We start from the raw sequence: 26,094 nt of genomic DNA on the forward strand, positions 1-26,094 counted from the left end.
ACATCAGCATAATCTGGGATGTCCGGGTCACGATCGCTGCCTCCAGCTGAACAGTCAGACATAGAGAAATTAACGAGTCAGCAGTTTTTCCTGCTACTTTCCAGAAACCTCTTTATTCGTTGTGTAGCTGGAGTTCCCCTTTATTTACATTCTCAGTTAAAGGTTGGAATGGATGAAGGGAATTTCAAATGTGAAGGTTTGCTTACTGATGGTGATGAGTGGAGTCACCAGGGAGGAATGAGTGGGGTCCAGTGTTGTAGTCAAGTCACTATGCCTCGAGTCCGTGTCCAGGTTCGAGTCTCCAGTGTTCAAGTCCGAGTCAAGTCCAAGTCATTAAAAAAAATCTGAGTCGAGTCCGAGTCAACTCCACTACTCATCCGAGTCGAGTCACTGTTGATCCAAGTCGAGTCCTTATTGATCAAGTCGAGTCCAAGTTCCGCACTAAAGTAAGCATAGCCTACATGTTTTTAAACTAAAAAAAAATCCACACTCCACCTCATTGCACTAATAATTTAGTTATTAAAATCATACACCAAATAATATTCTAATGACATATTAAAATTATAGTCTAATGATATAAAAAAAGTTGAGTCTTTTTCTCAATTTCTGAATCAGAAGTATCTAAATGTAGGAGTCCGAGTCCAAGTTCGAGTCATCAGTGCTCAAGTCCAAGTCAAGTCACGAGTCTCTAAATTTAGCTAATGACTCGGACTCGAGTTCGAGTCTTGGACTCGAGTACTACAACACTGGTGGGGTCTGAGGAGCGACGATGGTGAACGATGAGGAGCCAGTCTCCGGAGGTGGAACAGTTGGAGGGTGAGCAGGGTTCGATCAGGTCATGGAACTCCGAGGAGGAGGCCAGGAGGCTGCCGGCAGTAAACACAGCAGGGAGAGTCTTTTGTTGGTTTGATTCTGGTCGAGAGAGAACTGGGGAGCTTCTGGAGACAGAATCCAGAACACAGAGGCAACCTGAGAAGGCGTACAAGAGACGGCGAGCCAAATCTCCTGGGAGAATTGCTAGAGGCATACCACATAAGGTTAACACTCTGGCGACAGCAAGCTCCTGCCTGATGAGATAACGAACTGCACCTGTCAGGCCTCAGCCTCCCTGCTCTCAGAGGCCACCTGTGGAGACTAAAGGAAGCAGCAGCCAAAAACAGAGCTGACCCCAACATCAGGTTCAGTTCTGCTACAGCAGTTAGATAGAAGGCCACATGTACTTTTGAGTTCTTGGACCACTGTTTGGCAGAGACACTGATCATAATGGGAACAATAAAAATCAATGGAAGAGAGTCCCAGCAGAACCTATCCAGAACTTTAAAAATGTAGCTTGAACTCGCTCTAGAAGTTGGAACAGGAAGTGAAAAAAAAGGAGCTGCTTCCACCGTGGTTGGCTGTCTGGACAGATACTTCCTGGTACCAGGAAGTACCAGAGGACAGACCTCAGCGCTGACATGGGGTTGATGATGATGAGCATGATGCGGGTGATGATGATGATGATGATGATGATGATGATGATGATTATGAAGATCATGATGATGATGATGATGAAGAGCATGATGATGATGATGAAGAAGACGTGTCTCCTCCAGAGTGCGACTGTGACCCAGACGGCAGTGCGTCTCCTCACTGCTCGGATTCTGGCCTCTGTCGGTGTAAACCTGGAGCCACAGGGAGGCGCTGTGATTCCTGCCTGTCTGGCTTCACCTGGCGAGGAGGAGGAGCGGGATGCACAGGTACGCTCTGTTTTACCCTACCTGACCCCCTTCATGATCCTGCATCAGTTACTGAAAATAAAACGATGAATATTGATTCGTCCCGTAGAGAATGTGTGTGACACGGAGCGCCTGATCTGTCAGAACGGAGGCACCTGCCTTGATTTCCAGCGCTGCGTCTGTCCAGAAAACTCCACAGGTAAATCTACAGCTGTTGGATGATGCAGCTCAGGTGTTATGGGCGGGGTCTGATCAGCACAGGTGTATTATGTCGTGGATGTGCAGGTCAGTTGTGCGAGCAGAATGTCTGTAAGAAGAAGAGCGGCTGCATCACAAATGCTGAGGCCTCCTCCTCTTCTGTGACCTCACAGCTTTACCTGGTGACCTTCACCTTGACCACCTACACCTTGAGCTGACCACACCTCATCACAAAACGCACCAACAATGACTTCACAGGTGAAATAAAAATAAGTGATCCTGATGCAAGTTTACCGAGTCTTTATTTTACCTGAAGTATGACAGGAAGTGTCCTCATGGGTGTCAGTAATCCAGGTAGAAATGAAAGGTTGAGCAGGTTCTCCAGACGGTTCTTCTTGGCTGAAACGTTTCTTCTCTTCTTCAGTCTGAGGAGGTCCAGGTAAACTTATCAGCAGAACCTTCAGCGGATCAACAAGTTAAACGGCGACAATCAGAACTGGTTCTCACATGCAAAAGAGGACCAACAACCTATTACTCCCAGGGGGCGGAGTCATGCTGGCGATGACAGCTTTGGAGAAGAGGAACAGTCCGACCCCTGTTTAACGACGGCTGGTTTCTCTTCACACAAACGGCTCCTTTACTCTTTCCAAGCATCGTTCCTCCAGGATGAGGGACGCTGGCCTGCTGATGAGTCTCGGCCTGATGATGTTGCTCCTCTGGACCATCCTGGCCAGCAGCTGCTTTGATCCTCGATGTAGAACTGGTCACTAACAGCAGACACATTGGTCTGTTGGTCCCGGGGGGCGGACCTTCTTTGCCCTGATGTGTTCTGGGTTTTCAATTCAATTCAATTCAATTTTATTTATATAGCACCAATTCATGTCATCTCGAGGCACTTTACAAAGTCAAATTCAATCAGATTATACAGATTTATCAAACATTTCCTATATAAGGGAACCAGTTGATTGCATCAAAGTCCCGACAAGCAGCATTCACTCCTGGAGAAGCGTAGAGCCACAGGGAGAGTCGTCTGCATTGTCCATGGCTTTGCAGCAATCCCTCATACTGAGCAAGCATGAAGCGACAGTGGAAAGAAAAACTCCTCTGTAACGGGAAGGAAAAACCTCCAGCAGAACCGGGCTCAGCTGGAGGTTTGAAAGCCACTGCAGCGTCATGTTTGGAAAATAAAGGTGTCAGTTTCTCTGAAACCACTGCAGCAGAGGGGAGGACTACTGGTCTGGGTTTAGGTCCTCCTTTCCCCCCCGATGGAGTCCGGTTTGTCTTCTCTGCCTTGGGGAAAGCCCAGCTGGGTTACCCACAATGCTCCAGGTCCTCTGGGCCTGCTGCCCTGCAGGTGTTAGGTGTTCCCCTGCTTAAGCACGCCTGAGTTCAGCTGATGGCTGGGCTGCCATCATCTGACTCAGTGCTAAGGCAGGGAACCGTCTAAAAGCAGAGGACCACTGCTCTTGCACCCGTCAGGAGTTCTCCTTGTCCCGGGCTCCTGAGTCTCTGGGGGCGTTGTCTGCTCTGTGATCCAGAGTCCTGAGCACTCCTAACCTGCGCTCCAGGTGATGACGGGAGTCAAAGCACACGTTCTCTCTGGGTACTCCAGCTTCCTCCACAGTCCAGGAACACGGCTCTTAGGTTAACTGGTCTCTCTAAATTGGTCTTTAGTGTGAGTGCATGCAGGCACCAGCCCAGTTAAGCTTCATGCCCTCAGGACAGGCCCCCAGAGGAAGGCCCAGAGTTCAGGTAAAGCTAAAGACACCATGAGGGGCACAGAAGACGTAACTGCTGGTCATGGTTAGTTTTTGGCACGAATTGTTGGAAACAAAGTATTCAGGCCACTTTTGGCTGACAGGCTTAAAGGATGTTATCTTTTAACATATGTGGAGGTGATCCAACTCCTCAACAAGTTTATCTCTTGCGATAAAGCTGCTGATGACGGACGGAAGGCCGTGAAGAAGAGACTTTTATGCAGGAAAAGGGTGAGCGGTGTACTCTCAGTCTACGTACAGAGCTGACTTCATCAGAGAGAGCCGTCGTTACAGCATGAAGAGACGCAGATGAAGAGCGATGCCCTGATCGCTGCTACTTTAAGCTATTTACCATCCATGTGGCTTTTGTGATTAGCTGTGTTTAAAGCTTTATTAGTCATTTACTACTGTGTTCATTCTCTTTTTCGTTTCATGATATTTCGTGGAAACTTCCCCTGTATTCAGCATTTTGTTGTTTCGTGTTGAAACGCTCTTCCTGGGGCTGAGGAGGAAAAGTCTCCTCTGCAGGTTCCTGTTTATTCCCCTGAAGGAATGTGTGCAGACGCCGGCCTGGCCACACGGTTCACATAGAGCCAGTTAGAAGTCCGTCCATTCCTCTGATGATGAGGCTATTTCTACGCAGACATTGGGACTAATCTGTATGAATGATTTGATTGAATTTCACTTTGTAAACTTAATAAACGTATTAAACTCAGACATAAAATGAAAGTCTTTTCAAAAGCAAACATTTTTCCTTATTTTTGATAATAACTATCATCTCTACGAAACTGTTTAATAGCCAAAGTTCTGTATTTATTAACATTATTTACTAAATGTGTTTTGCACTTCTTATCTACTGGAGACGCCATCTATGAAGATCAGGTGGAACACGCCCACTTAGTGCTCGCAGGTTATTTTCTTCCATGCAATTTAGCTGCCAGTGTTTGGACTCTCTGAAGATCAGACCCTGGAGTGTAACTCTGTTGATCTGCCTTTGCTCCTGTTACGCCTGAATGTGGGACAATAAAGCTATTTCTTATCTAAGTTATTAACTTTTAATTGTTTACCATTTGTTGGAGATTTCTTTAAAGTATTAATGTCACACAGTAAAGCTTAATAGCAGCAAAGCGAACAACTGACGGCTGCAGGTAGGTCTGCCTGCTTCTGTCATTGAAAGTTTGTTTTGAGGGATTTTAGCTTTATCTGTAACCCAGTTATTTTGGTGGCAGCCAGAGGAAAGGGGTTTATGTCTTAAAGGGCCAGTGTAACTAATTAGGCCTTTAATTAGCAAAAATCAAGCATTGCTTTTATAAATACATATTCTGGCAGTCTAGTTCCATAAAAATTAAAGCGTTTTCATAACTTAGAGTTAGTAGTTTATAATTACAGAGGTGGCGGTGCACCACCAGGAGGCGCCATGTTGCGTCACTTTTCTTGACTACAGCAGCTGAAAAGGGACAAACTGTCAGCCAGACGTGTTTTACCTTTATCTGTCTCCTACATGAAGACCTGCTGTCAGTGGAGAATAAACAAGCAAAGACGACCGTAGATCATCTACCCGCTGTTCTCTCAGGTGGATGTAGAGCATGATAACGATGATGTAGCAACACCTGAGCTTTTACCTCTGATTTAATCCTGAGATTTAGTAATAGTAATATCATCTTTATTGTCATTGAAACATATATTACAACAAAATTTGTTGCCATGGGCTGCCATGTCTGCGCTCGGGAAGCGTTCTGGGATTAAGGGTCTTGCTCAAGGACACAGAGTGCAGGCGCTGGGGATAGAACCGGGTACTTGCATCCTTCTCTGAGTGCAAGCGCACTGCTCTAACCTCTAGGCCAGCACTCCCCTGCCAATATGAGCTCATCAGCAGAGCTGGACACCATGCTACTGAGGTAGTTGAGCCTTTTGATTCAGGCATGCAGGACAAGGCACACGTCCAACAGTTGCAGGACAAATTCTGGTTTGAAATCTCCTGGTCAAGTGAACAGGACTTAAGCCGGATTTACCAACCTGGGCCAGACTAATAGAGGCGAGGCTGCCAGACATCTGCGCCACCGGGCCCTCTGACCCCTCCCAGTAATTCAGGTGATGTGCCTTGCCCAAGGACACAACGACCGAGAAAGGCTGGAGCGCAGGATTGAACCGGCAACCTACAAGTACGGTATTTCCCCTACAGACCACCAGGGCGGCCGAGAAAACCTTTATTCGACTAGAAATTACTCTTTTAATCATCCAAAACGGTATGGAACACATTAATTAACTGAAAAATTTTGCATAGTATGCCTTTAAGGTTATCTGGACACTATTTATACTGATTTGCATGAGTAATTAGGGGCGGGGACTGCCCAGGTAAACGTGCAGGTGCGTTTAGCTGCTTGGACCCGTCCGTGGACGGTTCCGTACACGCCGCAGATTTCAGGACTTCTCCGCACCGCCAAGCTTTGGGCCTGGCTGGGTGGAGTCCGAGGCACTACATCTGGCTCCACCCGCCCGCTCGCTGCGCCGGCTGAGCGATGAGGCGGATCCACTGACGTCAGAGCAAACACCGGAAGTGAGCTCAGAGCGCAACCTTCAAAGCAACCTTCCAGAACTTTAAAGACTTTGTGGTGCTGAGATTATTGCAACAGCGAAGCCGCTGCAGCGGTCCGGATCAGCGGCTCCGCCGGAACCATGGAGCTGCTGGGTCGAACCGGAGCCACCCTGCTGTTGGGAGCGGGACTCGGAGCCGCAGTAAGCCGCCTGCTGAGCTGCAGAAGGCGGACTGAGGAGGAGCAGACAGCCGGTCTATTGGGATGGGTTCCGGTCCTCCCGGTACCGGAGCCTCTGACCGTCCGGGCCTCCGAACTCACCGTGAGTGAACAGCAGAGTCTGTGAGTAGTTCAGGCAGGTAGAGAGCAGTTCTCGGTGTTTAGATGACCCACTCAGAACCTCTTGTTCTCTGCACGTGGACGGACAAGGTGTTCTGACCCGGTCCAGTCTGACCACTTTAACAACCGTTATCTGTATAACTATTACTGACCCTCATCTGCTGCTGAACAGAACCGCTCGGTTAAACTGGATCAGCGTATTGTCATCATTAATAGAGAACCAGAACAATCTTCAGTCCAGTTGGGTCTCCAGTGAGGCAGGATTGAGGAAACTGTAGAACCGGGTCAGAGTTTGGAGAACCTCCAGTGGGTTGAGGCAGATGTTCTCACTGAGCCTGGTTCTGGTTCTCCTTCCTGTTAAAGGGGAGTTTTCCTCTCCACTGTCGCTTCATGCATGCTCAGTATGAGGGATTGCTGCAAAGCCACCGCCTGGACCCGATTGGCCCAATCCAGCCAATTGGGTCAAGTTCTGTAACCGGGATCTAATTAGTAAAACAGAAACAGAAAGTACAGCTTTAAAGTACTTTGAGACAAAATTTGTTCATAATATACAAATAAACTGAAATGAATTTAAGAGCAGACTTCCAAAGGAGTCTGGATCGGAACCGGGTCTCAGAACCCATCAGTAAACAGGACTAACGGTGGATTTTGGTTAACACGACTAGAAAACATTTCAAACCTGATTTCCTCATTGAACCGTCCGGGGCGGATTCTGTTCAACAGCCCAGGAGGTGATGAATGTCGGAACCATTGAAGCTGGACCGTCTGAGGTTCTGTCCACTGACCCGTTTTGCCTTCTTGTTCTGGGTCCAGGTGAGTCCAGGTAACTCTGGAGCTGTGATGAAGTACGGCTTTCCCTCTTTGGCCAATATCAGGTCCAGAGAGTCCTACGTCACGTCCTACGATCCTCGCACACGCACTGCATCCTGGGTAATAGAGAAGCTAAACCCCGCCTCCCTGACAGGTGCGTCAAACAGGAAGTTCTGTGAGTTCAAAGAGGATGACAGGTAAGCAGAACCTCTGAGGCCAGTGAAGTCGGGCGAGCTTTTAGAGTTTAACGTGATGCGTTTCTTCGACAGCGTGCACGTTTTCCACAGAGCCACCAACGCCGACTACAGGGGGAGTGGCTTTGACAGGGGGCACCTGGCTGCTGCAGCCAATCACAAGTGGAGTCAAAAGGCAATGGAGGACACCTTCTACCTCAGCAATGTGGCTCCACAGGTAAAAGCACACCTGACATGGCTTTACAGAGGAACACAGGTACTGGAGATGTTTCATCAGGGATGGAACACCAACCCAAGTCTACAGAGCAGCAGATTACACCTGCACAGGTGTCTGGAGCGCCACACCTGTTGATAGAGGAGCAAACCTGAGGCCTATTTCACAAATTTAGAAATGCAGGTTGAGCGCTAAAGCCAGGCTTGAACTATCGGGATCAAAGTGTCTGTGTCCGTTCCACAAAGCCCAATCCAGGTTTAGGAGGTCCAACTAAGTCAAGCCAGGCATAATCCAGCTAATGTGCATCACAGACCAGGGGTCCGTTCTTCGTACGTTGCTTAAAACATCCGAGATCAAATGAGACATCCAAGATGATTTCATCCGGCTAATCATGATCCGAATTAATTGGCTTCTTCGAACACACCTGTTGTTTATGATTAGTATGGCTGGATTGAATTATCTGAGACAACTGCACGTTCATGCGTTTGTTTAAAAGGGGAAATGTATCGATAGTAGAAACAATGATCAGCAGCGCTGCTATTGGCTGTTCAGCAAAGAACGCCCACAGTTTTTCTCCCAAGCAGAACACGAGCTTTTAATGGAAGGTTATGCTGAATTTGAGTCAATTAAAACGACAGGTAACACCTCAAAATCTGTTAAAGCCAAAGAAAGGGCTGGCAAAAAGCAGCAGACTAATTAATGTGTAAATACTGTCCACGGTAGATGTTTCTATCACTTTCTACAGTATGAATTTTTGCATTTTAATAATTTCATATTTACTTTGTTCTTTTATGTCAGAGCCTCCACGGGACCCACTAGAACATGGGGACAAGTAAAAGTGAAATACAAGAATATTCTACAAAATGGTAGCCTTTAATTATTATACTGTATTTTAAAAAGCCACTTCTTCCTCTTTTTTAAAAGCCACTGTTAAATGATGTTTGTCTTTATAACAGCCACCAAGAAAAAGGCTGAAAAAAAAAAACATGTTCTTTTTACTCTTGTTGCATGAGGCATGTTTCACCCTTTTTTTCTTTCACAAAATGACAGGGTGCCATCCGTTCCCTATATAAACGGCATCTTCAACAAAAAAGTTAGTATTTTGACCTGAAAAAAAAAACACAAATTAAGAGGAGAAATTGAACTCATAGAGAACGAGTTGCTTCAAAAGGACATTCAGAGTAAGTTCTAATACACCATTTGACAGTAGTATTGCTGACTTTACATAATTCTCATTGCAGGCAAAAGATGACTTGCTGTCTTTTCTTTATTAAAAATTGTTTAAATAAAACGACAGGAACTAAGCATTATTAGTTTCGTCTTTTTATTAAAGATTAAAAAATGGTGTTCCATAATTCTGTCCCGTCCTCTGCCACTAGGTGGTCCCAGTTCACTGGCTGGACAGACTTCCCTATCTCCTCCACTTCTAAAGCTGTGATCTAATCCTGTTTACATGAAATAAGCCTGCTCACGAGCAGGTTTAAGCTGGCACACATGTTGCTATGACAACAAGTCCAGGATGAGTTTCGAAGAAGCAAACGATCCAAGATCATGCCAAATCGTCAAACAAATCCAGCTAACTGAGTTAGCGACGTACGAAGAACGGACGCCAGGAGGTCGATCCCAGATTCACTGATGCTACGGTGGAGCAGCCGCCATCTTTAACCCAAACCAGCCGCATCTGTTGATGGAGCCTGATGAGGAACTGAAGCTCATCAGACTCTAGAAAGGAAAAACTGCTGCTTATGTGGCAAAAAATGTTTTCTCTCATCTTCTGACTCTAGAGGCAAGGCAAATTTATTTCTATAGCACATTTCAGTACAAAGACAATAAAAAAGTTCTTTACATGATAAAAATCTAGAAAATTAGAAAATGTAGAAAAAATTAAACATAACAGGAAAATGGAAACTAAAAGCAAATATTAATGACTTTATAAACAGCCGAACTACAAAGTTGAACTAATGATGTTTCAGTAAAAGTTTTAACTAGAACAGTCAAAGGCGTCCATCCATCCTCTTCCGCTTATCTGGAGTCGTGTCACGGGGGTAACAGTCGAAGGCAATCCTGAACAAATGTGTTTTTTAACGTTGATTTAAAGGAACTCAGGCTTTCAGCACTTTAAACTAAATGCTGCTTCTCCATGTCTGGTTCTGCAGAGTAGGCTGGAGCTACGATATCTGGAAATCCAGATTAATCCTCCATCTTGGTTTTGTGAAATAAACTGTTAATGGAAAGAAACCCGACTGGGTAATCACCAATAAAGAGATTAATTGAATCACCACTGGGCAGTGAGAACCGGTTCCAGAACCAGACGGGTCCAGAAAGGTGTCCTGCAGCCTGTCAGCGGGGGAAAAGCCTCCCTTAAACCACCTTCCAGCCTAACTCCTCTGGGCGTCTCACAGTGAACGCTTTAGTCAGGCTCTATGAAGCCATGCGCCTAGATGGGAAGTCTGAATCACACCAGCCACCTGGCTTCCATCCTGGTTCTGGCCCACCAGGAACCCAGAATTAATGCCTTTTCTCCACCTGCTGTGTCTGCAGAACCCTAATCTGAACCAGAACACCTGGAACAACCTGGAGAAGCTCTGCCGCTCTCTGACCAAGCACTACCTCAATGTCTACGTCTGCACGGGCCCCCTCTACCTGCCCAGGTACCCTGTGCCTCGGCCCGGTCAGGTGACTCCACCTATGAGAACAGCTTAAAGACTCATGCTGTGATTGTATTTCAGGCAGGAGGATGATGGGAAACTCTACGTCAGGTACCAGGTGATTGGACGCAACCACGTTGCTGTACCTACACACTTCTTCAAGGTAGGTCTTCAACTGTTTCTTGATGTCATCAGCACACCTGTCAGTCTTCTGAGTCCTCCTCACCTTGGTTTCCTCAGGTGCTGATTCTAGAGCAGGCCGACGGCAAGGGGGTGGAGCTTCGCTCCTATGTTTTACCAAATGAACCAATCGATGAGAAGGTTCCTCTGGAGCGTTTCCTGGTTCCTATAGAAACCATCGAGCGGGCGTCTGGACTCCTGTTTGTCCCAAACATCATGAAGAGGACGAGCAGCCTGCAGGCCATCAGCAATAACTAAACTACAGTAACCAGAATCCCCTGCTGTAGTCTGGTGTGGCCATGGGGGGGTGTTGTCACTTCCTGTAGTTTTTCTGTAGTTTTTTTTATTAAAGTCAGCTGATCTGAAAGAGTGCCACTCATTTCTGGACTAATATTTTCAGCCCCTGTGACCAGCCGGCTGGGAACAGCTGGCAGAGCAGCGATTGGTCAGATCAATGATTGGTCAGATCAGGCAGAGCCACTATTGGTCAGATCAGGCAGGTTTACTTCAAAATAAAATCTCAGGTAACAAAAGTATCAATACAATCTGGTCAGTACATGGAAAATGTCATAATGGGGCCTCTTCCAGTCCACTTCCTGTTCAGTGTTAAAGCACATTCACAGATGGGGGCGGGGCCTGTTGAAGTCTCTGTGTTCTGATTGGAGGTCAGCTGTTTGCCTCCTCGTCCTCCTCGTCTTCCATGTCTGAGTAGAAGATGTCTGACAGCTGGTACCGGTCCGGCCCCTGCTGTGTCTGGTGCGTCGCCCAGGAGCCGTAGGCTTTCAGCTTCTTCTTCAGGACAGGAACCACCTGGTGGTACAGGAAGTCGATGGTCTCTACGGTAGAAGACAGAGGGGACATGTAAGAAACTACTTCCTGTCCTAACACACCTGAGGACCATCTCAGCTCCTACCGGGTCAGAACATTTCCAAAGGACACTGTATCTGTGAGGAAGCGTAAGAACAGCAGCAGAATGAATATAGGTGTTCATCAGACCCAGACTGGAGGTAGAACCTGGTTCTGTATCGGCTCGTTTTAGCCACCCTGAAGGTCTGAATGGACCTGTACGGGTCCTGACCATCCTCTCTGCACGCCTAGTTGTTGCAGTTTGGACCCGTCAGGTTTGGTGGATGAGCAGAACCACACAGGGATGGATGAACAAGAGACGGACTGGAAGACTGTGTAGAAGATGATGGAAGTCCAGACTCTGGCAGGACCATCTCAGGTCCGGGGAGAGGGTGGTTCCTAGACACCAGAGGTGATCCAGAGTAGCTGAGGCCATTTTATTCTGCTGGAGGATGTCAGGGATGATGAGGCGCACGATCAAGAGTCGACCCGGGTTGACAGTAGGGCTGAACGATTTTGTAAAATAATCTAATTGTGATTTTTTTTTTCTTAATATTGTGATTTAATGCGATTCTTTTTTTTCCCAGTTTAATTTATCATGTGTTTCAAAATATATACAAACAAATCAATTTGTTTCCTCGCCATGTGGATTAGTTGCTAAAAGACCCACAGCATCTAAACTCGGTGCAGAAATGATTGCGTTCTGCCTACGATGTATTTCAACCAAAATTGCAATTTTGACTTTTCTCTGCATTAACTACAAGCAACAAAAATGGCCTCTAAATGAAGATGTTTGTAAACAAGGACTATTTTAAATATGAACTTTTAATATTTCTATTGATCAGAATATTGTTCAAAAAACAGCTTTTAATTTAATTGGACATCAATCCTTGTTGAACATAAAGTCCAACCAACAAGCAAGTCTATATATTAAACTGATTGACCTGTACTTAATGCTATATATGATTATATAAACTCTAAAACAAGTAATAAAATTAGATTATCTCACTGCTGCAACCGTCTTTCCTTCCATGTGGAGGCAAACCCATAGCCCGCTAAGCAACCAGCAGGAGGCCTTCGGTGTCGTTCTGGTCTTTAATCACCAGGGCTCAGAGTTATTATGACCATCTGGCCATGAAATCCCTGTGGAGCGTCCTAAGCAGAAGTCCCCTGAGTGCAGCTCTGTGTCTAAGTGCAGCGGTTCTGGTCACAAAGACCAAGTAAGCCAGCAGACGGGTCCAGGAGAAAGTTCTGGTCCAGTTTACAGCAGGGCAGTCAGGAACGATTATTCTGACCATTAATCAAGTAATAGCATAAAAAAAAAAAGTTTTAATTTTCACATAATTAAACTAATTTAATGAGTAATATAAATAAAGGAAAATGCTAATTAGCATATAATTCTTTTTTTTTCCGAATAAAAAGGTTAAATCTGCAGCTAAAAGGTTCTAGGATGATAAATGTTAAAGCTCAGCTCTTTCTGGGTGACTTAACATCAACGCAGTGCAGCTGCAAGATAAAGTACTACATCAGGAGGATAAAGTACTGCAGTACTTGCCTCCAAATGACAAAGTGTGGGCGTGTGGAACTTTGCGTTGCTTCAGTCTGCTGAACATCCGCTGGACGCTCCACGCAGTCACCTTCCTGCAACACAGGGCACAGTCAGTACTACACACTACTACAGCCAGTACTACACACTACTACAATCAGTACTACAGTCAGTACTACACACTACTACAGTCAGTACTACAGTCAGTACTACACACTACTACAGTCAGTGCTACACACTACTACAGTCAGTGCTACACACTACTACAATCAGTACTACAGTCAGTACCACACACTACTACAGTCAGTGCTACACACTACTACAGTCAGTGCTACACACTACTACAATCAGTACTACAGTCAGTACCACACACTACTACAATCAGTACAACAGACAGTACCACACACTACTACAATCAGTACAACAGACAGTACCACACACTACTACAATCAGTACTACACACTACTACAGACAGTACTACACACTACTACAGACAGTACTACACACTACTAGAATCAGTACTACAGAGAGTACTACACACTACTACACACCACCAGTCACCTCCTTGCAACACAAGGCACAGTCAGTACTACACACTACTACAATCAGTACTACAGTCAGTACCACACACTACTACAATCAGTACAACAGACAGTACCACACACTACTACAATCAGTACTACACACTACTACAGACAGTACTACACACTACTACAGACAGTACTACACACTACTAGAATCAGTACTACAGAGAGTACTACACACTACTACACACCACCAGTCACCTCCTTGCAACACAAGGCACAGTCAGTACTACACACTACTACAATCAGTACTACAGTCAGTACCACACACTACTACAATCAGTACAACAGACAGTACCACACACTACTACAATCAGTACTACACACTACTACAGACAGTACTACACACTACTACAGACAGTACTACACACTAGAATCAGTACTACAGAGAGTACTACACACTACTACACACCACCAGTCACCTCCTTGCAACACAAGGCACAGTCAGTACTACACACTACTACAATCAGTACTACAAACTACTAAAATCAGTACTACACACTACTACAATCAGTACTACACACAACACTACACACTACTTCAATCAGTACTACAGACAGTACTACACACTACTACAATCAGTACTACACACTACTACAATCAATACTACAGACAGTACTACACACTGCTACAATCAGTACTACAGAGAGTATTACACACTACTACACACCACCAGTCACCACCTTGCAACACAAGACACAGTCAGTACTACACACTACTACAATCAGTACTACAGTCAGTACTACACACTACAAGTCAGTACTACACACTACAAGTCAGTACTACACACTACAAGTCAGTACTACAGTCAGTACTACACACTACTACAGTCAGTACTACACACTACTACAGTCAGTACTACACACTACTACAGTCAGTACTACGGTCAGAACTACAGTCAGAACTACAGTCAGTACTACGGTCAGTACTGTGGTCAGTACTGTGGTCAGTACTGTGGTCAGTACTGTGGTTTCCGGGTCAGCTGCAGCGTGACCTTTGACCTCACCCGACAGCCTGGGCGATCTCCTCCCAGTTGACGTCAGCGATGTCCTCCACACACGTGTTGTACAACCTGAAAGCAGAGACAGGCCGTCAGAACCGCTGCTGCCCACTTCCACCGCTAGAACCGGATCCAAACATGAGAACCCGATCTGGGCCGGTACCGGGCGTGTAAATGAAAGTGAAGCCGGAGGCCTCGTGATGCAAGCAGCCAGAAACCTGGTTCTGGAAACCTGCAGCGCATCCAAACAGAGCCCGGTTTCAGCTGCTCCAGTGTTCTAGTGGTACTGGTTCTGGCTGGTTCTGCCGGTGGTGTGAACTCACGTTTTGATCAGGCGGATCTTGGCATCGTAGCCGTCAGCTCCTCTGGTGAAGACTTTGCCGTACCACGTCAAGCGGCCCTCCAGCAGGGACTGCCTGCAACAGGGACAGTATGCAGGTCAAGGTACCGTGGTAGTACCGCCATCAGAGCAGTGGTGGTAGTAGCCACAGACATTATATACATTATATACGTAGACGCGTCATTGGGCGGGTTCTGCCTATGCTGCCATGCGTCAGAGCGTCCGCCATCTTGAATGTGGCAAATCTGCAGTTACTCAGTCACTTAAACAGCATCAGAGGGACTTTAATCTCTGAATATACTTTGTATCCGTAGTATTTTTGTTTTTGTAATATTACGAGTTTATTTTCGTATCCCTTTAGCTTCATTCTACTGAATTTATTCTCGTAAAGAATAAAAATAATTAAAATAATCTAACCTGGCCCTATTACTGCAGGAGTGAAATAATTCTGCAAACTGTGAACATTCTGGAAATGTTCCCTCTTAATTCTCATAATATGATGTTTTTCTCATAACATTATCACTTTTGTGTTTTTTTTTTTTTTTTTACTTTATTGACCTAGGACTTTTTTTTCCTCATATTATTAATTTTACCTCTTTAATACTCACCCAAAAAGTCTGTTCCTAAAGGTTCACATGTGACACGGTTTTATGAAATAATGAAGACCACAATGTTTAGATTTAACACTAATAGATTCAACAGCAGATCTCTCTACTGATCGATACTCAGATTGTTTTGCTTTTCCAATTCATACGGAGTTTTCTTTGCAACATATACGGCAGTGAAAACTGATTTTTATCATCAAAGTTACCCAGAAAGCAAACTGAGGTGAAATTTTACACTCAGGCACTTTTTCCACAGTCCTTACATATCTGGACCCAGAACCTCTGAGCAGGAAACAAAAGCTGGAAGATGATTGGTTATTTGTCCCGACACTTGCTGTTGGGGAACTATATGAAAAGTATAACCAATTTATTAGCAAAAGTCCCAAAAACAAATTTATGTAAATAAAACTGCAGTCCTGCAGTGGTCCAGGAGCAGTACTTGGTATGACGGTAGTATTCTGTGGTAGTACTTACTGCGTAGGGCTGAACAATTAGTCGCATTTTCAATATAATCGTGATTTACAAAAACGCAATTTCCAAATCGCAGAGGTCTGCAATTTTTTGGCTCTGTAACAATTAGTGACTTAGACACGTCCATTAGGTGTTGGTAAAATGTTTAAAGTGGGTTTGCCTCCACATGGAGGGGAAGACAGTTGCAGCAGTGAGATAATCTAATTTTATTACTTGTTTTAGAGTTTGTATAATCATACATAGCATTAAGTTCTGGTCAATCAGTTTAATACATAGACTTGCTTGTTGGTTGGACTTTGCACTTTATGTTCAACAATGATTTTAAATTAATTTAATGATGTCCAATTAAATTAAAAGCTGTTCTCTTCAATAATATTCTTATCAATAGAAACATTAAAAGTTAATATTTAAAATAGTCCTTGTTTACAAACATCTTTATTTAGAGTCCATTTTTGTTGCTAGTGGTTAATGCGGAGAAAAGTCAAAATTGCAATTTTGGTTGAAATATATCGTAGGCAGAACGCAATAATTTCTGCTCCGAGTTTAGATGCTGTGGGTCTTTTAGCAACTAATCCACATAGCGAGGAAACAAATTGATTTGTTGTTTGTATATTAGGGCTGGGCAAGTTAACGTGTTAATTTCGCGTTAACTCATTAGACTATTAACGGCGATATTTTCTTTAACGCGCATTAACGCATGTTGGTCACATGCTTTTATTTTGTGAAGGTCTGTTGCTGCGGTGTAGGGGTTTGAATCAGAACAGTAGGTGGCGATAATGCGCCAATAACCTCGCTGTCAGCCAAACCCCGGATTCAGAGGAAGAAAGGTGCTGGCTGGAAAAAAACAAAGCTGACATGCGGAAGGCGGTGTTTCCCGCAGGAATTTGCTTAGGCGAGGCGGTGAGTTGGCGGCCGGAACAAGTTTTGTGCGGAGCGGAGCGAGGGGGTCTGCATCGACGCCGTCGGTGAAGTCGCTTCTCGTTTCAAAGCATCCATGTGTTTTTGCCTGTTTTTCCCTGCCATTCACTATATGCACGCGAGAAAGCAACAACAAAAAAACGCGTGTTAACGTCAAATAACCGCAAGCAACGCAAGCATATCGAGTTAGCAAGCATTTCAGTTTAAAGTTCTTCCAGCATGGAATATGACAGAAACAAGTTAGTTGTAACCACTGCCAAGTTAAACTTTGGTATTGAACATAAAATGATAATGCTGCTCCCTGCGGTTACCTCAGAAATTGCCTGTTTTTGGTAGATTTTTTCCCCATAAAGAGAATTCCCTGTCAGTGGCAATAAGCTTTAATTTATTATTATTGCTATTTTTTACATGTTTAAGTTGAGCTTTACACTAAATATGTGTTACTGATAAGTGCTACAAATGTTACAACACTTTTGTTCATATGGAAGCAGAACATTAAAATAAAAGTGCTCTTTACACTACTTTTGAATTCATTCTTGGAGTTTGCAAATTATGCGATTAATCGCGATTACATATTTTAATCGTTGCCCAGCCCTATTGTATATATTTTAAAACACATGATAAATTAAACTGGAAAAAATTCTCTTTTCTTTTCTTAATATTGCATTAAATTGCAATATTAAGAAAAAAAAAAAAAAAAAAATCGCAATTAGATTATTTTCCAAAATCGTTCAGCCCTAGTACTGCGGCAGTATTTAGCAGTAATGAGCCTGTAGAAGAGACTGACCATTTGATGCGGCACTGGATCCAGGACCGGGTCTCGAGCTTCTGGCTGATCTCCTGCCAGGGGAGTCTTTTGCTCAGCTGGTCTTTGCTCAAACCAGGAGAACCGTCTCCAACCAGGGTCTGCAGGTACTCCTTCACCGCCTGCTTTAGCCGCTTCTCTTCCTCGCCACACCAGGGGCCGTGATCCGCAGCTGGACACCAACACAAGAGTCACATGACCAGTTCGCGCCTGTGAGGCCGGGGGTCAGAGGTTAATTTCCTACCGATTGTGGAGAAGCGTTTCTGCAGCGAGTAGATGCTGCGGTCCATCTTCTCTGAAATCAGCTTCCAGTTGTTCCCGTGGAGCTTATGGAGCTTGACCAGAGACGCCAGCTCCTCCTCCGAGAACCTGTTTCAACAGAACCGCATCAGAACAGGTTCCACAGCGAGCCGTCACGGGGGTTCTCCCCTAAAAGAATCGATGGCTCACCTTCCCATGTGGTGCTTTGGATCGAACATCTTCAAGGCTCGAAGGTAAACCTGCTGACATGGTCGAGGGATTCCTTCCGCTGGACAAAGACGGGGACAGACGGATCAGAGACGGGGAGGACAGAGAGGACCTCCTAACCCTAGCCTAAACCAGAGCTCTCCATAGCATCAAGCTACTCCCACGATTAATAACACCCAAACTAGGGCTGGGCGATAAATCGATTTAATCGATTAATTCGAATTTACAATTCTTTAAGATTTCATTTTTGGAAAATCTGAATTTTATTTTGCCAATACACTCATTGGGTTTCCATCAAGAGAACAGCATGTGATGCTGAATATATGTTTAAGCAAATGTATTGTCAAAATATTGTTAAGTGGAAACTTTTTTTTACCATAATACAAGGTACTTCATTTACTTATTTACTTTTTTTTAAACTTAGTTTGAAGTTCACAAGTGCAGTGAAGCCTGTTCTTAGCTCAATGTGTAATACCACTAGCAGCAAATGTTTTGTTATATTTTCATTGTTTATAATGGCACGGCTGCCATCTTGTTTTACAAGCATGTTTCACAGCTTGTTTTTAGTTGCACTTTGAATTCAGGTTAACTCCCTGACGAAATACTTGACATAAAAGCAAGGTTTTAAAATATTTTTTCTTTAATTTCTTTTTATGAAACAAAAAGGAGGAAAAAAAAAAATCGATTAATCGGATTTGGTATGATAAAATCTGAGATTTATTTTTTAATCCATATCGCCCAGCCCTAACCCAAACTGAATCTAAAAACACCAGTGAAGGAGACCAGAAGGGAAGAGGAAAAACACGAGGAATCCGGAATAAGACAGGAGACTCTGTAGTGGAAGACGATTCCAGTCGTGGAGGTATGCTAACGGCTAACGTTCAAGGAGAAAAGCTAACGGCTAACGCTCAAGGAGAAAAGCTAACGGCTAATACCGTACCATGGAGCTAGCTTACATAGCTAAAGAAGTAAGAGAAATGAAGCAAGAAGTAAAGAAGGAACTGGCTACTTGCAAAGATGAGGTCAACAGTGACTTCAAGCAGGAATTCAGAATTTCAGAGAGGAAACTGAATTCAAGCTTGCAGAAAAACAACGAAGGAGCTACAAGAGCGTCTCATCAGCTGACTAACCTTACCTTTTATCTAGAAGTATAAATTAGAAAACAAAACTTTTTAGGTTGCCACCGTATGACAAACGTAAACCAGGAAACATGAAGCCAGGATTTAAAGGTCGCAGCATGCATACGCACCCAACTTCTCCATGAAGCCGTGTTGCTTCTTCAGCTTTCTGATGATGTCCTGCTCATCTTGGAACCTTTGAGGAAACAGGAGCTTCTCTGCAGTACTGATGCCAGTCAGAGCCATGAAGTCTGCCACGTTCTCTCGGATCTTCTGGTTCTCCTGCTCAGAAAAGCGGCCCAGACGCGCCGGAACACCTGGAGGAGGACAGAGATCACGCCTATAAGGTGCTGAGGGTACCGATCACACCGGAGCCGGTCCAAAATGTCAGGAGAACCAGCAGAACCAGCGGTACCTTGCAGCTTGAATCTCCTGAAGCGATGCAGGTCGCACACCAACATCTTTTTGATCTGATTGACACATTTCATCTTGATGTGAGGCAGGTACCCCTGCAGCTCCGCCACCAGCACCCAGTCCACACTAGAACACACCAGAACATTACTCAGACCCATCTCCACGGAACCAGGGCGCTTCCATAGGTCACATACCGACAGCTCAGGTCCCTCAGACGGTTCCAGAAATAACCCAGGACCCTGTTCTGCTGTTTGTGGAACCAGAGTGGAACCACTGCTATAAAGCCTGAGTGGAAATGATCAGAACCGAGAACGTTCTGGGTTTATGTTCTCTAAAAAAACTGGATGTCCAGAACATGGCCTACAGAACCCTGGTCCAATGGACGATGCTTTCTTCTGAGGACAGGGACCTCCAAAAGACCAGGTGAGCTGGTCCAGGTAACAATAATGAGACCAACGTGGAGAACAATAGTCTCCATGTTAGGGCTGAACGATTTTGGAAAATAATCTAATTGCGATTTTTTTTTTCTTAATATTGCGATTTAATGTGATTTTATTTCCAGTTTAATTTATCATGTCTTTTTAAACATATACAAACAACAAATCAATTTGTTTCCTCGCTGTGCAGATTAGTTGCTAAAGACCCGCAGCATCTAAACTCAGAGCAGAAATGATTGCGTTCTGCCTACAATATATTTCAACCAAAATTGCAATTTTGACTTTTCTCTGCGATAACCACAAGCAACAAAAATGGCCTCTAAATAAAGATGTTTGTAAACAAGGACTATTTTAAACAAGAATTTTTAATGTTTCTATTAATCAGAGTATTATTCAAGAGAACAGCTTTTAGTTGATTTGGACATCAATCCTTGTTGAACATAAAGTCCAACCAACAAGCAAGTCTATGTATTAAACTGATTGACCTGTACTTAATGCTATGTATGATTATATAAACTCTAAAACATGTAATAAAATTAGATTATCTCACTGCTGCAACTGTCTTCCCTTCCATGTGGAGGCAAACCCACTTTAAACATTTTACCAACACCTAATGGACGTGTCTAATTCCCTGATTGTTACATAGCCAAAAATCGCTGACTCTGCGATTTGGAAATTGCGTTTTTTTAAATTGCGATTATATTGAAAATGCGATTAATTGTTCAGCCCTAGTCCATGTGGTCAGAACATATGAGAGGGAACATCGTTCTAGCTCTAGTGCCGTAGCTCCAAGCTGGTTCTCCTGGTCTGGAGAACTGAAGGAGCCTAACGACCAGCTCCAGGTGAGTCTCCAGGTGAGTCTAAGCTCTAAGGAGGCCTGCAGGTCCATAAAGCTGGAACTTCTCACCACTGCAGACATTTAGAACTGAGAAAAACTTCCTGGATGGAAGAGGAACGTCTTCAGCTTCAGAACAGAAGTCCAGCTGTTTTATTTTTTATCTTTTCTGAACTAAAACAGTCCCTCGCTGCTTTTATTGACTCAGGCGAGGACGCCCTGCAGAACCAGTCCTGGGTTAGAACCATATCAGGGAGCAGAACCACGGCCGTTTTTACCGTGTACCACTCAGAACTCACTCTTCCTCTTGGCTGCTGGTCACGTCTGCTGCTTTTCTTTTCTTCTTCTTCTCTTTATTAATCACGGTCTCGCCGCTCTTCTTCTTCTTCTTCTTCTTTGGAGCTTTCTCAGGGGTTGGTGAGACTGTTGCAATGGCCATCACCTCCTCCTTCTTCTTCTTCACCCGTTTCTTCTTCTTCTGACAATGTGTCAGTCCATTAGGGGAAGGAAGGCAGATCTCTTCTTCTTTCATGTCTTTAAACTTCTTCTTTGGAGTGTCGACGTCAATAACAGCGGGAGGTTCCTCTCCGCTTCTCTTCTTTTTCTTCTTCTTCTTGTCTTGGTGCTGCATCGGTTCAGCAGTGGGTAGAAGGGTGACCTCCTCCTCCTCCTCCTCCGCCTCATCATCTGGTCGCCTTTTCTTCTTTGGTTTCTTCTGACTTTGCGTGAGCCCACCAGGAGAAACGCTGACATGAGCCACAAGTTCCTGTGGACTCGCTGACTCCCTCCTCTGCTTCTTCTTCCTCCTCTTCCTCTCGCTCAGCTCATCCTCACCAATCCTCTTCTCGTCATCGGCTGAGCTGGAAATGACAACAGCTGCATGTTCCTGCAGGCTACCAGACTTGTGCTTCATCTTCTCGTGAGCCGCTGTCAGGAAGAAACAAACTGGTTAGGAGACGCCTCCAAGCAGAAGACCCAAAAGGTCTGAAAGCTAGTTAGCACGGTCCAGAGATCAGTGGCGTGGAACCAGTGGCAGCAGCAAGGGGGCGCTAGAGCTCCCCTGGAAAAGTCATAGCACCCCAAGAAAATATTAGATTATTATCATCTTTTTCATCTAAGTTAATATTTTACACATAATTGTTAGATTTTCCCCACAAAACGCATAAAATTTCAGTAAACGATAAAAAATGCATCAGGAAGTGAACTCTGTTGTTCAAAACCTGCTGATATATTTCAGTTATTATGAGGACACAGTGTCCCTTCTAAGTTGGTGATGGAGTGAAATGTTCTGCCAACATGGCTCCTGTTCTCTTGCCGCTGTCTCCTCTCCACATCTGTCCCCTCTCCACATCTGTCCCTGCAGTGATGGAAGTGGAGACAGCTGTTCTCCTCCGGTCGACCACTTCAAGCCTGAGGACTCTTTAAATGTCACACTTTCTGAAAACAGCTCCATTCCAGCAGTCGGTGTGTCTGTTGGGTTATCTGGGTTCTGGTCACTGAGCTATATTATACACTGGAGTGCTGATTTTGCCGAAAAACTGAAGTCACTGGCCGCCATCTTGCTCCTCCCTACTCTCACAGAATCCCATAGGATTTGGTTGCAACAACAAGCAGTTTTCTGGCTGTGTGAAAACGTTTCATAGGTAATTCTACAGTCAGTGGATGTACTAACACTATCAACTACTAGGAAATTAGGTGCTGAAATATTTTACATGTTATTCATATTAAATATATACTATACATATATGTAAATATATGTTTTTGTATATTGTTATTTATATATTTATAAATGTTAAACATATATATATTTAAATGAATACAATGCAAAATATTTCAGCACATGACTTTCTCAGTACTTGATAGTTTTAGAACATAACAAAAGTATATGGCATTTGACATTTTAAAAGTTTTAAGCCCCCCTGAACATGAGAAAATTCTCGTTATTCGATGCTGTAGCGCACATGTTCCCTAGTTACTGAGGGGAAATAGGAGTACCAATATGGCGGCCGGTGGCTTTAAAGGCATACTATGCAACATTTTTCAGTTAATTAATGTGTTCCATACCGTTTTGGATGATTAAATGAGTCATTTCAGGTCGAACAAAGGTTTTCTCGGCCGCCCTGGGGGTCTGTGGGGGAAATACCGCACTTGCAAGAGCTCTCGGCCCGCACTCACAGAAGTCTTGCTTTACGGCGAGAACTCCATGTGTTTTTGCCCTGCTATTCACTATATGCACGCGCGAAAGCAACAACAAAGAACCGCGTGTTAACGTCAAATAAACATGCAAGCATATCGAGTTTTATTATTATTATTTATTTTATGTTGGGGAGATGCTACTGCGGCAGCCGCGGCTTGGCGAGGCGGTGGCGTCTCCCCAACATAAAAAAAAAATTAAAAATAATAATAATAATAATAAAACTGGCGAGGCGGCGGTGGCAGCAGTTAGTCATTGTTTGTACTGCCGTTTTTTCCACTTTTCGTTGCATTCGCCTGTCTGCTAAGCTCAAAAAAACCGCGCCTGGCTTGAGGAGAAACCAGAACAGCTGAGCATCTTTACGACAGTGCACTTTTACTTTCACCCTCTGGGGGGAGCCTCGCTGGAAAATCAACCCCGGTTGCATAGTATACCTTCAAAGCGACTCGTTGTAACAGCGGGCGATTAGCACTCCAGTGTATAATATAGCTCAGTGGTTCTGGTCCACTCTTAGAAGCGGGTCAGCGCCACCAACCCAGAGCCGCGCTGCTGCCCCCTGGTGGCCGCTCGGTGTCAATGAACCGAAGTCTGGGCTAAACGGGCTCATTTGCAGCATGGACGGGTTCGGGTTCGAGTCGACCCAACAGGCTCGGAATCCTCAGCTGATCTCACAGACGCGGAGCGGCGGTGCTCCCCCATCATGTCCACGGTTTGGACACTCACCGTCGGACTTTCGTACCCGGAGGGTTCCAGGTCGGTCCGAAAGAAGCCTCGCTGCGCTGTGGTTCCGTTCAGCTTCCCGCCAGTGACTCCTGAGGCATAAACTGCTGGGATCCAGCTGAGGCCGAAACCAGAACCAGAACCCGCTCTGAAATATAGTTCACTTTGTTCTTACCTCCGGGGGTCTAAACCACGCGCCACACGGCTGCTGTTTACTTTCGTTGTGATTACAGCGCATGCGCGGAGGGTCTTCTTCTTCATGGACTTGTTTAACTGAAATGGCTCATTACTGCCACCAGCTGGTTGGAGTGTGGCTCAGAACGACTTCTTGTTTTATACCAAACCAAACCAACACAACAAAAATAAGGCTCAGTCTTTTCAGTCATATTGATTGTTCAAAGATAAGCAGTGCTTTCACTTAAACTTAAAGTTTAACTGGGCCGCTATGGACCGGTACCGGGACTTCTACCCACCCACCCCTCCACAATTCACAGTTTGTAGCCTAGTAGTTGATTTAAAAAAATCCCCTTGGCGCACAACGCTTGCCGTACATTCAAGTGGCTGCATTATTTAAGTTAGCCTATTCTCTTTAAATATCGATTTCCCTGTTCCCGCCTCTGTATTTTTTAAATGTTTTTTTGTTTTGACTTTGTTTCTGACATTGTGTTTTTTATCCTTTTGTACGGTGACCTTGTGTCCAGAAAGGCACCTTTTAAATAAAATGTATTATTATTATTATTATTATTATTATTATTATTATAGACCAGGGGCGATGCTAGGCATTTGGGGGCCCTGAGCACAGAATGCTGTGTGGGGCCCCACTCCCCACGTGGGATTTAACAATAATTCAATTCAATTTTATTTATATAGCGCCAATTCATGAAACATGTCATCTCAAAGCACTTTACAAAGTCAAATTCAATCATATTATACAGATTGGGTCAGATTATACAGATTGGTAAAAAATGTCCTATATAAGGGAACCAGTTGATTGCATCAAAGTCCCGACAAGCAGCATTCACTCCTGGAGAAGCATAGAGCCACAGGGAGAGTCGTCTGCATTGTCCAATAATGATATTAATGTTTTGTAAACAGTAGGAGGAGAAAATAAAATCCTGAAAAAAACTTTAAACAAATTTTGTATCAACAATGGTGCATTTACTTCCACACCAGATAATATGTTTAATCTGTCAAGAAGGAAAATTAGCAAAGTGATATTGTGGGATTAAAATGAGAAAATAAAGTACAATGAAAAAAAATACAACAATGGGCAGTGTAGCACAGAACCAGGACTTGTCTTACAAAGTGCTCTCATTTTTCCACATGTTGTATTTTGACGAAAAGCCTTAAAAACATCATAAATGTCTGACTTTACAGAGGAAACTGAATAATTTTAGTTTTTTTAGGAAGATTCATTAGGAGCACCTCCTAATAACGCCCCCCCCCCCCCCCCCCCCACACACACACACACACACACACACACACACACACACAAACTAGTCAGTTTCATTTTAACTTTGCTTACATATATACTCTTCACATATAATCAGGATTAGTAGCTTTTGATAACGCCTTTAGGAGACATTCTGGGAGCCATTCAGAATCAGAAATACTTTCAAACCAAAAATCACTTTGACTATTTGTGATAGTTACTGGACTCAAATCCAAAGTCGATCATGCTCATTTTTTAGGTTGTCGCTTTTATATTGTGTGTAAAAGAAGATTATTTTCCCCTTCCTACAATAAAGGAACTTTACCTACTCCTCTCGACTATAGCAGTCTTCAGAGGCTGGAGCCTTTTTCTCATGGGCTTTACATCGTATATATTCTGAACTATTTCTCTGCCTCCAAAAATACAAACTGCTCACTCAGGAGCTAATAACACACTGAAGATATTTAAAAAGGAATTTCACCTTCTATTACTGACTTTGATGTCGGTAATAGAACAAAACCTAATCTGTTTTCAGGAAAAACATGAAAATGCTGGTAAAGACATTAGGGCTGAACGATTTTGGAAAATAATCTAATTGCGATTTTTCTTTCTTAATATTGCGATTTAATGCAATTTTTTCCCCAGTTTAATTTATCATGTCTTTTTAAACATATACAAAGAACAAATCAATCTGTTTCCTCGCTGTGCAGATTAGTTGCTAAAAAACCCACAGCATCTAAACTCAGAGCAGAAATGATTGCGTTCTGCCTAC

The 26,094-nt window shown here is 44.1% G+C and overlaps 3 protein-coding genes across 12 annotated transcripts in view; 2 read left to right on the forward strand and 1 right to left on the reverse strand.

Annotated features, from left to right (window-relative positions):
- Nucleotides 1-2,789, forward strand: part of ntng2a (netrin g2a) — a 28,735-nt gene extending 25,946 nt beyond the window's left edge. For 4 of the 8 annotated variants that reach the window (XM_036144227.1, XM_036144223.1, XM_036144229.1 and 1 more), the window contains 3 exons: nt 1,593-1,736; nt 1,825-1,914; nt 2,001-2,196. In XM_036144227.1, coding sequence (XP_036000120.1) covers nt 1,593-1,736; nt 1,825-1,914; nt 2,001-2,131 — 365 coding nt within the window. In that variant the 3' untranslated portion in view covers nt 2,132-2,196. Of the gene's footprint in view, nt 1-1,592; nt 1,737-1,824; nt 1,915-2,000; nt 2,197-2,337 lie in introns of those variants that run through there. The other 4 variants (XM_036144226.1, XM_036144224.1, XM_036144225.1 and 1 more) reach the window with 4 other exon arrangements.
- A 3,410-nt stretch (nt 2,790-6,199) lies between these two features.
- Nucleotides 6,200-10,964, forward strand: endog (endonuclease G). 2 transcript variants are annotated; one of them, XM_012851857.3, is made up of 6 exons: nt 6,200-6,526; nt 7,357-7,550; nt 7,623-7,764; nt 10,303-10,412; nt 10,491-10,572; nt 10,650-10,964. In XM_012851857.3, exons 1-6 carry the CDS (start codon nt 6,347-6,349, stop codon nt 10,845-10,847), a joined length of 906 nt encoding a protein of 301 aa, XP_012707311.2. In that variant the 5' UTR covers nt 6,200-6,346; the 3' UTR covers nt 10,848-10,964. The 2 variants fall into 2 exon arrangements, with proteins under 2 accessions (XP_012707311.2, XP_021165890.1); XM_021310215.2 differs by having other exon boundaries at nt 6,460-6,546.
- A 103-nt stretch (nt 10,965-11,067) lies between these two features.
- On the reverse strand, nt 11,068-24,184 carry LOC105917126 (transcription termination factor 1). Of its 2 annotated transcripts, none has more exons than XM_036144232.1 (11): nt 24,066-24,184; nt 21,276-21,903; nt 19,706-19,830; nt 19,422-19,607; nt 18,155-18,233; nt 17,949-18,073; nt 17,687-17,876; nt 14,889-14,981; nt 14,572-14,637; nt 12,991-13,076; nt 11,068-11,425 (listed from the first exon to the last, which is right to left on the reverse strand). In XM_036144232.1, the coding sequence occupies exons 2-11, from the start codon at nt 21,887-21,889 to the stop codon at nt 11,256-11,258; spliced, it is 1,734 nt and encodes a 577-aa protein (XP_036000125.1). In that variant the 5' UTR covers nt 21,890-21,903; nt 24,066-24,184; the 3' UTR covers nt 11,068-11,255. The 2 variants fall into 2 exon arrangements, with proteins under 2 accessions (XP_036000125.1, XP_036000124.1); XM_036144231.1 differs by having other exon boundaries at nt 23,894-24,126.
- Nucleotides 24,185-26,094: the final 1,910 nt, after the last annotated feature.

This window comes from Fundulus heteroclitus, chromosome 12 (genome assembly GCF_011125445.2).
Source record: "Fundulus heteroclitus isolate FHET01 chromosome 12, MU-UCD_Fhet_4.1, whole genome shotgun sequence".
NCBI lineage: Eukaryota > Metazoa > Chordata > Actinopteri > Cyprinodontiformes > Fundulidae > Fundulus > Fundulus heteroclitus.